At 39.6% G+C, this 12,178-nt stretch overlaps 1 protein-coding gene across 5 annotated transcripts in view; it reads right to left on the reverse strand.

The window, feature by feature from the left end:
* The window catches only part of ZFYVE26 (zinc finger FYVE-type containing 26), a 47,655-nt gene that overhangs the window by 32,881 nt on the left and 2,596 nt on the right, over positions 1-12,178 (reverse strand). For 3 of the 5 annotated variants that reach the window (XM_064658342.1, XM_064658340.1, XM_064658343.1), the window contains exons 3-10: positions 11,996-12,085; positions 9,628-10,180; positions 8,145-8,275; positions 7,101-7,265; positions 5,920-6,008; positions 5,496-5,647; positions 2,079-2,261; positions 866-1,519 (exon numbers count right to left, since the gene is read on the reverse strand). In XM_064658342.1, the coding sequence (XP_064514412.1) occupies positions 866-1,519; positions 2,079-2,261; positions 5,496-5,647; positions 5,920-6,008; positions 7,101-7,265; positions 8,145-8,275; positions 9,628-10,180; positions 11,996-12,085 (2,017 nt within the window). Of the gene's footprint in view, positions 1-865; positions 1,520-2,078; positions 2,262-5,495; positions 5,648-5,919; positions 6,009-7,100; positions 7,266-8,144; positions 8,276-8,922; positions 9,512-9,627; positions 10,181-11,995; positions 12,086-12,178 lie in introns of those variants that run through there. The other 2 variants (XM_064658341.1, XM_064658344.1) reach the window with 2 other exon arrangements.

A 12,178-nucleotide genomic window follows, 5' to 3' on the forward strand; every position in this document is an offset into this window, starting at 1 on the left:
AAGATTTAAGCAAAAACATTACCAAATGGCCATCAACTCTTATTTGTCTGTTTTAAAGAATCTAGCAGCACATCTACATAGGCAGAACTCTGATGGCAAATCTCCAAAGGAAACAGAGTTATCTCAGCTAAGAGCTCTTCTGCAGTAAAGTTTAAACCAGCACCTTGCTGTAATTTTGATGCAATTTAACCAACAGTGTATTTTTCACATTCACATCCAAAGTTGCTTGGAACATACTCTACCTTCCACACATCCTTCATGAGTACTAATGGGCTCTTCCAACATAAATGATTCCAACTATACAGAAAAATATCTATCGTTTAAGTATATAAGGAGCTAGAAACAAAGCAAAAATGATAAGAATTATAATAGTAAAAGAGAGAGTTTGACTTGTTTTGCTGAAGCAACTGGGTTCTTCAGTAATGCAGGGTAGTATTAACCCTGACCCAGTCAACAACTCTGCTACATGTTCCTAAAATTTCCAGACTAGGCTAAATCAACACTGTCCAGAAAAGAGCTGAGACTATTTGGCTTGCACTAGATCTAACACCACCATGTGTCTTCATATCACTGTACTGTGACTTGTGACAAAGAAGCGGGAGAAAGACAAGCAAACAGAAGCAGTGTGTCCACAAAGGGGAGGGAAAACAGAAACCCCAAACTTCTGATTGGCATAGAGATTGCTCCTGTTGGAGAATGCTACAAGAACCCAGCGATCTTCAACTAGGTCACTCTCCCAGTATCTGCCAGAATGTGCTCCCTCAGTAAGATGCTCAGGGAATTTAGTCTCTGAATGAGATCACTGCCTGGACAGCTGTAAAAGAACAGGGTTGATATATCAGAAAGTGCAAAATAGAAAGCCTACCTGCATTTCTGTTACTCATCACCACCTTGAATCGCCAGTGAGCTTCAGAAAGGTATTTGGAAAACTGTAACATGCGATTTCCAAAGGCATCTCTGCTTGCAGAAAGGTTCAAGCACTCAATAAGCTCCAGTTCTTCATGAAGCACATTACTGGAGTCCCACGGGAGAGAACTCTGAATTTCTTCCAGATGGTTGAGAAGCAATGTGAGGAAGGCATCCATGGCCACATCATCCACTAAAAATCCAGTAACATCATTGGTGAAGTGTTTCAGATCCAGGTAGCTCAGCTTAGAGGTTTCACAGCTTTTGCCACCTAACATCAAGTCACAAAGATCTCGGGTATTTGTGTGAACTGTCTGTGCAGCCAGCAGGTGCCCCTCTAACTTCTTTTCACCCTCTATTAGGTGCTGTGGACTTTCTGAGGTGGAAGACCAACAACTAGCACTGCCTTCTACAGTCCTAGTAGTACTCTTTTTGTCAAGGTCTTCATCCTCTGCATAGTCCTCAGGTAGAAGAGTCTCAGTATGGAGATCACTGTAGGAAACAAAAAGTAAGGAGAAAATATTCTCCAAAACCTCCAGGCGCAGAGGAGCAGGAATGCTCCTTAAAAACTGCTGACACTTCAAAATGTACTGAGGAAATACTGAAGACCAATCTGTATAATTAAAAAAAAAAGAAAAGAACATTTACTACATTTTTCAGGGGTTCCTTTTAAGAAAATCCTAGCAGAGGAAAGTGTCCCAGTGGCTCAGACCAAATCACTCCTCCACAAATCAAGTAAACATATGTCCAATATTTTACATTTAAAAAGGTAGCGTGCCTCCTCCCTCTGAGTAATGCCAATTATCACTTTGTTCAATGATGTGCAAATTCAGATTACACCCATTTTAGTCATTGACTCAGTTTCAGCTCTTGGAAATCAAAAGCTCTTGCAAAAGCATCCCTGCCACTACCATCCTATATCACTTTCTTTTTGCACTGTAGTTTTTGGACAATTACCTTAAATGTTTTAAAACAAGGCAGGTAGCTTATTTATATCTGTTATTACTAAAGATAACAGCACCTCAAAGAAATGCCACTATGCTTGTTTGCAAAGCATCCATAGCCCACTGAATAAAACCACCATATGTACACAGGGTGCAACATTATTCCAATTCAGAGCCCAGCAATTGGAGAAGCACAAGCTACTGAACCTGAGAAAGGAGGCCACTCACCTGCTGGTTCCTCAGAAGTTGCATCCTCAGGGATATGACCAAAAAGGCTGCGTATGCAATCCTTGCACTTGGAATGCTTATGTGAATTCACACAGAGAGCATAGATAGCATACTTCATGGCACAAAACGCTCGGAAGAGCGCCAGATTGCGCTGCTGACTCAGGGTGTTAGCGAGTGTTGCTGCTGTGGAGGGAAATTAGAGCAGTGAGGGGGTAGGATGTAGACAAGAAAAGTTAATTTTCTCCTGCAGTTCCTGCACAGCAATATCTATCCAGTCTTTCTTCTTCAGTGTCACTTCCACCTCATCTTTGATCTATCTCACTGTTAATTTTGGAAAAAAGACCAAACAACCCAACCCACAACAGATGGGCACAGAAAAGTCAGGTCTGGATACCTTTCTAAAAAGAAAATTTTCTCTGAATTTGTGTAACAGGGCCTGGCTACAGCACAGAATGACCAAAATCTGCTCATAACGAGTCTCATTAGAAGTATGTGGTTAAGCTATAACGCTTCATTTACAACAGAGGGACAAACCCTCTGTCACTTCAGCATCTTAGAATTCTGTGTTCTAGTACACAGTAGATAAGTAGGGAGACAGTGTAGACTGGCTATGATCATCATGAGAATAGAGTACCACCACTGCTACAGATTTGTGCTAATAAACAGGTATCACAGTTGATTCTACCCACAATGGCTGGCCATAGAGATCAAACACAATCTGCAATCGATTCAAGAAAAAGTACAGTCCCACAAGTCTCCTTCACACATTTATGCTAAAGGTGACTTAGAGAAGTACTGCACTTCTCCCTTTTTTTGAGGAAAAGTATCACATGCCAGAAATGATCCCTTAGTACAACAGAACAGCAGAACTGCAAATTATGTAAAAGTCACATCATCATCCCCTTCACCCAGTCACACAATATTCTGTTATGAATTATCCAACTACTGTACAAAGGTTAAAAAAGACAAAAAGCCCACAACAGACAAACAAACAAACAAAAGACAACCACACACAATCACACAGGGTGTTAAATTGGTGCTTGGAATCCACTCTCCTGTATTCTTATACAAGGGGTAGACTGTCCCTCCGCCTACTGTCATACAGGAAAAGCATTAGCCAAGTTTTTTTAAATGAAGCACGAGTATGAAGCACAATGTACTGATAATGTCCGCATTCAAACCCCGGGACTGAACAGCATTACTTAACCTAGAAAGTGTTTCAGCACTGTCCTCCACAAGGTTTGAGCATGACTGCAAAAAAAAGCACCAGTCTGAACACTTCTGAAAACTACAGAGCAGCCAAGACAAAATGACTGAGACCACAGTTGGAAACCATTATTCCCTATCACTGTCATTCTAAACAGCGACAACGGTGGAAAGTATAGACAGAACTGAGGAAACATCCAAGTATGAAACCTTTGCAGAACCCACACAGCCATGGAAATCCTACAGTTCACCAGCAGCTTGACATTCATATGTAGACACCCAAAAAGCTCTCAATACCAATGTCTTAAGAGGACTTCAGGTAGGTAAAGCCTGATATTTGACAATCCTCTAAAATAGAGAAATAGCTAGCTGGAGATACTACAAGATACACACTGGTAATAAAAAATAAGTTTAATACACTTTTGCTTCGCATGTGGAAAGACTTGGATGCAGTGAGTCTCTGTCAGTATTTCCATCTAAATTAATCCTTTTCATTGTACCAATACTGAAGAACTATTCTTTAACGATAAGCACTTTTCTTCCTATGCCAGAAATTCTAACACCTTATTCTTGAATACTGTAACTCATGAGGAAATTGCTGTCCACCATTTCTTTTGTTAGTGTGACTGATCAAAGCCAGTGTTACCCATGGCCTGAACACAAGTGTCTACCAATACCACTACTTTGGTTACAGTAATGCAGCTGACAGATGTCTATGAGAAAGAAGGGGAAGATGAGGAAGTATGTGGGGTGAGGGGAGGAGACCTGTTAACACTACCATGTCAGATGAATCAAAACTTTATGACTCCTCTCTTCCTTTTAAGTTTTGAAATAGATTATTTTAAAGGAGATTCTAATAGACTGTGTTTATAGAATTATCTGAATTTTGCAATAATCACTGAGTTGAAAAGAGAAGGAGGACTTATCTTCCATTAATTAATTAGTTCCATAAATTACTGTGATACAAAAAAAAGAAGAGAAACCACAGCCAGAGTTATTTTGCTACAGTCATGCAGCTCCCAGAAGATATGATGGGACTGCCTCTTCCTGTTTTTGAAGTTTTGAAAGAATTTAAGCAGAAGAGAAATAAAATGTAAGAACTGGTTAAAAAAACCCAAAACCAACACCAGCAGCAACAAAATAATTTCAAAAAGCAGGACACTGAAAATTAAGATCTATATAGAGTCTCAATCATTACATCTTTTGAGACTATTCAAGACAACTGTCATGATAATTTAAACACCAAAACCTGTAAAAGTAGAATTGGGAACCAACATCACAACAATATGATACTGGAAGGAGACAAAACTGCTTCCCACTAGGCAACCTGGAAAGATCTGTGCAAGATCCATCACTGAGAGCTCTCTACACAACTCGGGTTGAAATTACACATGTACAAATCCCAAACCATAGAAGGAATAAGGCACAAAGAATTGCAGCTTCTTAGGTTCTAGTACACACAGGAAGACTGAGCTTCTACATCATTATTCAGAAGCCCTAAGAGAAAACAGCCTTAAAATAGCAGCAGCTGAACATGGATACAGGCTGCAATCCAGAGTGTCCAGGGAGAGTCACTTCTAAGTGAACTAACGTGTTTAGTAATCTCAGGTATTTTAGGCACCCAAGTAGAACATGGGAAGGTGAGAGAAGTGAGGCAGGAGTTATGTAAACACAGCCTGTAGGTAAGCCTTACTGATTTAAATATTGAAGTAAAGTTGGTAGCACTTATTATTAGAAGAAAGAAAAAACTTTTTTGTATCTTTCAAAAATGAAGATGTTGTAGTATGAGATATTGTCTATTTCATCTGGTTTTGCCCTTTGATTTTAAATTTGAGTGCAGAGGTGACTGAAATCCAAACCATACATATACACTTCAAACTAAGGGTATTACACAGTATAGAAGTTACAATGAGCAGCACATTTTAGGAACACATGCAAAGTCTTGTTACCATTTTGAAGCACTTTCAGAGATCTATGAGATCTCATAACTCCTTCTTGGGAGACAATTTACTTCCTAAAAGAATTCTAAAATAATTTCCACATACTCTCTAGATTTCTTCTCCAAAACAGCTGATAAACACTATCTTACACAGTCACAGAAGCAGGTCAAAAGAACAGATTCTTCCTGGCAGAAATACTGAGTATACACACTTGATGGATCGGGAGTTTTCTGTGTTCTCACGACCCTACACATTTACCCTGCACATTTACCCTGGTCTCTAGCAGGAACCTTTTGAAGAAGCTCAATAACATCGTCTTCATTCAGTGCCAGAAGATTAGTGAGATGATGCAGAGAGTACACTGCAGTGTGGCAATCCAGACTGTGCAAGTGTTGCAAAAGAACCTTCCTTGGGACAGTAATACTAGAAGAGAGAACAAAGAGGTGGCACAGATTTAGATCTCAGTCAAGTTTAAAGACGTAACTACCACTCTAATTCTGACTGAACCAAACTACTGCAGTTAAAAAGAAAAACAAAGAGCATAACTGCAGCCCATGAAGCAATTTCGAGCCTTTGTGATATAGAGTCACTGTCAGATGATTAGCCAAGAAAATAACACCTTTTCTATTTGCATACATAAACTAATAGGTAGATTTGGCAAGACAGTTTGGAAAAAGTCTTTCTCATCACTTTACCTGTTTTGCTGCATGCACCATTCAAGAACTTCCACATGAGCCCACAGCCCATCACAAAAATCTTTCAATACTGAATCATTGCACAGATCCTAAACGGAAAGACAAATAAAAGAACCTCTTTACAACAAATCCCTCAATCAGACAGTAGAACCAAGCCTGTGTCACATATGGTATGTTCCTAAGACTTCTTTACCCAGATAATAACTTTCGAATACAGAAAATTGCCAGTTTAATTACAAAGTCAGCAAAGAAGGGCTATTCTGATGGAACATAGAGGTCAGTCAGCCTCCCCCTGACACATCTACAGACCATGGAAAGGTGGCTACATCTGTTTTCAAGATTAGCTTTCAAAATGCAAATTAATGCTTCTTAGTAACAATCCAAAAACTCTAGAACTAATCATGTATTAGAACAGATGACATACTGAGTAGCAGACAGTTATTCTCCTTTTCCATGTGCTTTTCTATTAAAGATGACTGCCTGCTAAAATCAGACCTCAAAGTTTCACTTTGCAGAGGCTACTGAATAGACAATAACTCCCTTAAGGCAATATCAGCCTCAATCTACACCATGATCCAGCAGCACAAGGCTCATCATCTCCACACTTCTGCCGTCTAAGCCACTTGCCAGCCAGAAGACTTCATCTGAAGTGCAACTACACCCTCAGAGCTGGCACCCTCTCTTCTGCACAGATGAAGGCTGCCCACAAACAAGGTGGATCTTCCACTCACAACTCTTGTAATTTATCATTTCACTGTGAGAATAAGTATGGGGAATTTCCAAGCTACTCTGTTGCTGAACTCAGGCTAGCTGTGACCAGAGTTAGCCACTATCCAAGGATGACTCACTGGAGGAAATTACACAAAACAAAGACCCCCAGGTCTTTTCAAAACATCAACAACCATTGCTGTTTTTCTTTCTTTGTTAACAGCAAAAGCTGTAGAGTTTATGCATGAGAAACTTTCAGAGTCTCCTGTGCAATCACACTCCCTTCACAGCTGACCAAAAAGAAGGAAGGAAAGTGTCCAATTATGTTACCTACACATAACTGTAGCATCTTAGCTTTCTAAAATCCCATTCTGAGAAAGACCAACATTCTCACTGAAGACGTGGTTTTACTTATTTTTGCAACCAAATTGCATTATCTGGACTCAGACTGGGATACTGTCACTTTCTTTCACCTGAGTTTTGTGTAGAGTCCATAGCAATGCTTTTGCTGATTCCAAGCTTTGACAATGAGTCCATCCTAGCAACACCAAGAGACGGCTAAGGGGGTTGAATTCTCTCCTCAACAAACTGTTCAGGCTTGAGTAGTCTTCTCTTTTCAGTAAAGTTAATGCAGTCACCTAGAAAACAAAAGGAATAAGTATTTCTTTTTCCAGAATGTAGAGACCCATAGTACTGGCAGACTATGTAAGCAAGTAGCCATTTCAATATTAGCTTCAAAAATAGGGAAGTTCTGCATCTGGAACTTCCCTGAACTTACATTTTCCAAACCATCAGATTACTCATCAGTAAAGTTGTCTTAAGGAAAAAAACATCACTTCAAAAGCTTACTAAAGAGCCAACTCGCACTCACTCTACATTATCTTTACATTCCTCCTAGTGATTATGTCTCTGTCAAGGACATTATGTAGGAGACTTCTATGAGCATATTACTTCGAAGTGGAAATATGTTCAACCCTCAAAACTCTCATTTTAATAGTGACCACCTCTCTGCATTTTACTTTTTCTGTCTATGTAAATACATTCGAATCAATAAATTTCAAACACTATTTTTCATCAGGTCTTCAAGCTCTTTAAAACATAAATTTTTAAACATAACTTATTAACATAAATTAAAACATAATCTACCATGCAAACTAATCTCACAGCCCCAAGTCTACCAGCATCAGAAAAGCAAAGTAACAAGTTCAAGGTAATAAGGTAAATTGAGTATCCAACAAAATTACAAGCAGAACACGGGACTTCTTAAATCCTGAAGACTTAATCTTCAGTCTGCATGAAGATGAGCTTTTCCCAAAATCTCACTAGCTGTTTTATGTTCATCACACAGATGCAAGTCGGGGAGTTATCACCAGTTACCCCCTTGTTCCAATTAGTCATAACCCCTGGTAAACACTGTATGAATACAGAATGCTGCTGTGCACCACCAAGATATGATCAATACAGGGACTGACTTTAGCCTCCATTGGGTTTCCCTGTTAATGATTTTATGGCTGTACCAGAATCTGTTCCAGAAAGTGCTTGCTGCTGCTCAAGCAGTAGAAATAGGCTGTCTTCCAAGAAGAAGCTTCTATGGGATCTGAGAACAAACTCATCACAGTTCGCTCTGTATCCAGCTGCTCAGATGAACCTAAAAAACATCACAACATGTTTCCAGTAGAGAGGGGTATCTTTAACAGAGGCATAATTGCTACTGATTTAAACTGAGAAACACTCAACATTTTCTCAAACACTAACCAGCTGTTACATGTTAACAGCTAAGATTCTCAAGTATTGTTACTGGAAAATAAGAAGGCCAAGCAGAAAAATTTGATAAAAAGGTCAGACTGGAAACCAGGAAACTGTCTGGACAGTCATTAACATAGCAAGAGCCTGCTGAGCACACAGATTGTTTGCATCAGCTCAGATCACCCTGCCTGACTTTGTTTAGCCATACACATATTCTCTGTATGTTTCGTGAATTCTCTCTTGTGCTCTGAGATGCTGTGCTGCTTTGCAGGGCCTTAGCAAGGACTTGTCCAGCACAGGAACTTCTCAGATCTGTGCAAAGTGAGAGTGAAGGAATGTGGATCTCCCTTTCTCTTCCCCCATGAGGAAGCAGGAACTGTAGTTATTATCAGAAATGCCAGAGCTGGCCGCACTAGCCTGAACTTCCCTTCAGGAACCCCTATGAGTGAAGGGAGAAGAAAGGATACAAACCGCACTGACTTACACCTCTGTGTACAGAGGTGAGTAAAAGAGGGTAGGCATTCTAGTTCTTCCTCCTTGCACACTCACCTGCCACTTTACTGTCAAGATCATGGGCATCACTTGCCTTTCAGTTTCAGCTGAGATCCTCACAGAATATGCTGAGTTGGAGGGGACCCATCAGGATCATCGAGTTACAACTAAATGTACCAGTCATAGGGAGCTAGACAGAGGCTGTGAAGTTATGGCTGGTACAAAACCAACAGCTGGGCTCTGACAAGTGAGCAGGTAATCAAACTGCATCTTCTTTCCAGATGGGATATCAGCCCACTCCACATCTCCTTACACATTCAGAAGTTTACTTTTCCAGTATTAAGGGGTTTGAACATTCTGGGATTACTGAGGTAACCGAACTGTTACTGGCCAGAAATGGAACATCCTCCAACATGGATGACCCTGAGCTGGAGTCATACTTTACATACCTAAGGACTGTCAATCTTCTTACAAGCAAGGTCTTCATCAAGAGAAATGCTGAGCAGATTGAAATAGAGGGGTGGTAAAGGAAGTGATCAGAAAAGAAGATAGCATAGACTGTAGAAATGTAGAGAGAGAACTGGTGTTCCTATGCCAATTCCTTGCTTTAAGGATCATTTTAGCATCAACTTTCACAAGATTCTGTGGTTTATTAAGGCTCCTTAGCAAGAACACTGCCTGACTTCTTGACAATTTGCCTGTTTAATGCCTTACTGGTTTTGTTAAACAGGAAATTAAAACAAAGCAAAAAGTGAAACAAACCTTTTTGTATAGATTTTGACAACAAAAACTTTTCTCTTGTTCTTTCTGTGAGAACACTGCTATAAAGGCTTAACAGACCATGGCTCTGTTTCCTCAGCATACAGCTTAGTAGCTTCTCCTCCCTCAGTGGGCTTCCCTCAGCCCAGCACACATCCAAGAGCTCCCTGAATAGGTGCCTTACTTCATCTGCCTGATGCTCCACATCAAAAGTCACTATACTGAGAGCAGCATAAATTGTATCTACTAGTTCTCTTTGATCTAGTTTGGCTGAAATCTCAGAACTGCCCTGGAGCCTCTGCAGAGATTTCAAGGAGTCACAAAGAAATTCAACGAAGATGTTCTGTAGAGCACGATACTGCTGGAGTGAAGAGCTGTGTGTGCCTTGTTCCTCCTGGAAGAACTCCAGCAGGGCTTTTGCCCTCTGGGGAGCCCGCACCAAAAGCTTCCGGAGAGCTGAAGCAACATCCAAACTGAATTTGTGAGAGCAGTCATCTCTTCTTTTGCTGTCTGTGATGTGCTCGTTCTGGGTGCACTCAAATGCTTCAAATAGTTCCTGGTAGGGAAATAATAAAAGAGTAAGCCTTTTAGACTCCATTAATATATTAAATGAATTATTTTAAAAAATAGAAGAAACTTGAAAGCAAACAGATAAATCAATTTGGAAACACTGTACTACCTAGGAAATCCACTTTTTATGGTCCACCTTATCCAATGTCCTTCCTAGAAGAGTGGATATGTCTGAATATGTAACAAAATGTAAAGAATCCTATAACACACAAGTACACTATAAGTCACAGGCAGTCCCTATGGGGTGGCTGAGGCACCTCTTAGCAATATACTGATGTAACTTCATAAGCCACTAAGAGCATAATGATCAGTGGGGTTTTTTTTAATCCTACTTATCCAGATTCATACTATCTATCTGCCAACCACATCATCCTCATCAATTTTCCAAACTTGTTTAAAACTGACCAACAGATTCAGAAGCCATTTCTTTCTTAAGCAACAATAACTTTTCTTCCTAACAGAAGCATACCTACAATCGAGAACAAGGAATGGGAAAACAAGCACAAACAAAAAAAATCCCAGTTAGCTCTCCCAGTAACAGGTGGGAAGGCGAGGGACAAGCCAGTTGAATATCACTTAAGCAGCACTTGTGGCACTACTCGGGAGAGGTGGTTGGTGTGCATAAAAAAATGAGAATAGAAGTCAACAACACCCAGGTTTTTTCATTTGCTGGATCAAAACATAGCTCTATCTACCAACATGCCTCTGACAGTAATTGTGACAAAGAGGTTGCTGAATCTCATGTTTCTGTGCAACGCTGGTGGACACTGTGGACAATGGTGGAATCATTCATGACCTTGGAGGTTAGATGGCAACAGGCACAGACTTCATTACTCACTAACAGACTTCCAGGAGATTTACTTTAATCAACATTCAAGTTTATCTTGATTGTTTTAATCCTGTAATTGCTAGTTCTGTATCTTTAGGAAAGTATTGAATATCTCTTCCTTATTCATATTTAAAAGTTACCAAGAGCTTCTGAATATAATAACTTCCCATTTTCCTCTTGAAAATGGCAAACAAAAAAAAAAAAATCTTTAAAGAGTTAGAATCTACAGGACTAGAAGCAACATCTTATGACATTTCACACAAATTCAGACACAGGCCTAAATCTGTTGTAACTAACACCAAATTAGGGCAGTTCTATAATTAGTAATTTTCCTGATTTTCTGCTCTATACTTGGTTTTTATATTAATCCATCTTTGCATATTTCCATGCATTTCTCAAATAAATCAGTCCGCATGTATTAATTAGTAATGTAAAAATGGGTCCTGGACCTCAGAGCACACATCATACCAATTACCAAACAACACTACTGATAACAGTAGAGCATTCAAAAACTTCCAGGAACAGGGTAAAGGGGTGTGCAGGAGATGAAAATTAAGATCTCAGGAGAAAAATAAAAGAAAATAGACATAATTTAAAAATGTGCTTGCTGACTATAGTTTATTTTAGCTCACAGTGGGTTTTAGGTTTATGATTATTACAGGTGTCTATAGATATAAAACTGTGGCAAGTAGTTGCAGTCAGGACTGACGTGTGTTAGAAATACCATGTAGAAAAACCTGTGCTGCCTGCCTGCAGCCTCCACTCTGACCAGAGAAATCGCTTGCAGGCACATTGGATTAACTTTAGAAAGGGATCTGAATTACAGACTCTTTCAACTGCCTGGAAGATTATTAACACATTAACCTCTCAGGCAGTCAAGTTAGCAAGAAGCATTAACTTCGATCCCACATTCTGCATAACTGGACATTCTGCATAACTAACAAGAAGAAACAGGGCACAGAAGTAGCTCACCTTTAGGACTTCCTCAGAAATATCCTTCTGTAGTTCTTCCAAGAACACTAAAAATTCAGTTTCTCTCTGAAGAACAGCTGGAACAGTTTTCTGAAACCATATATGAGTATGGGAAAGATGTTAGTCAATAAAGCTTTTATTTATCTACATTACCATATAAATCTATCTTAGCTGTTTCATTAA

This window comes from Pseudopipra pipra, chromosome 6 (assembly GCF_036250125.1).
Source record: "Pseudopipra pipra isolate bDixPip1 chromosome 6, bDixPip1.hap1, whole genome shotgun sequence".
Classification (NCBI taxonomy): domain Eukaryota; kingdom Metazoa; phylum Chordata; class Aves; order Passeriformes; family Pipridae; genus Pseudopipra; species Pseudopipra pipra.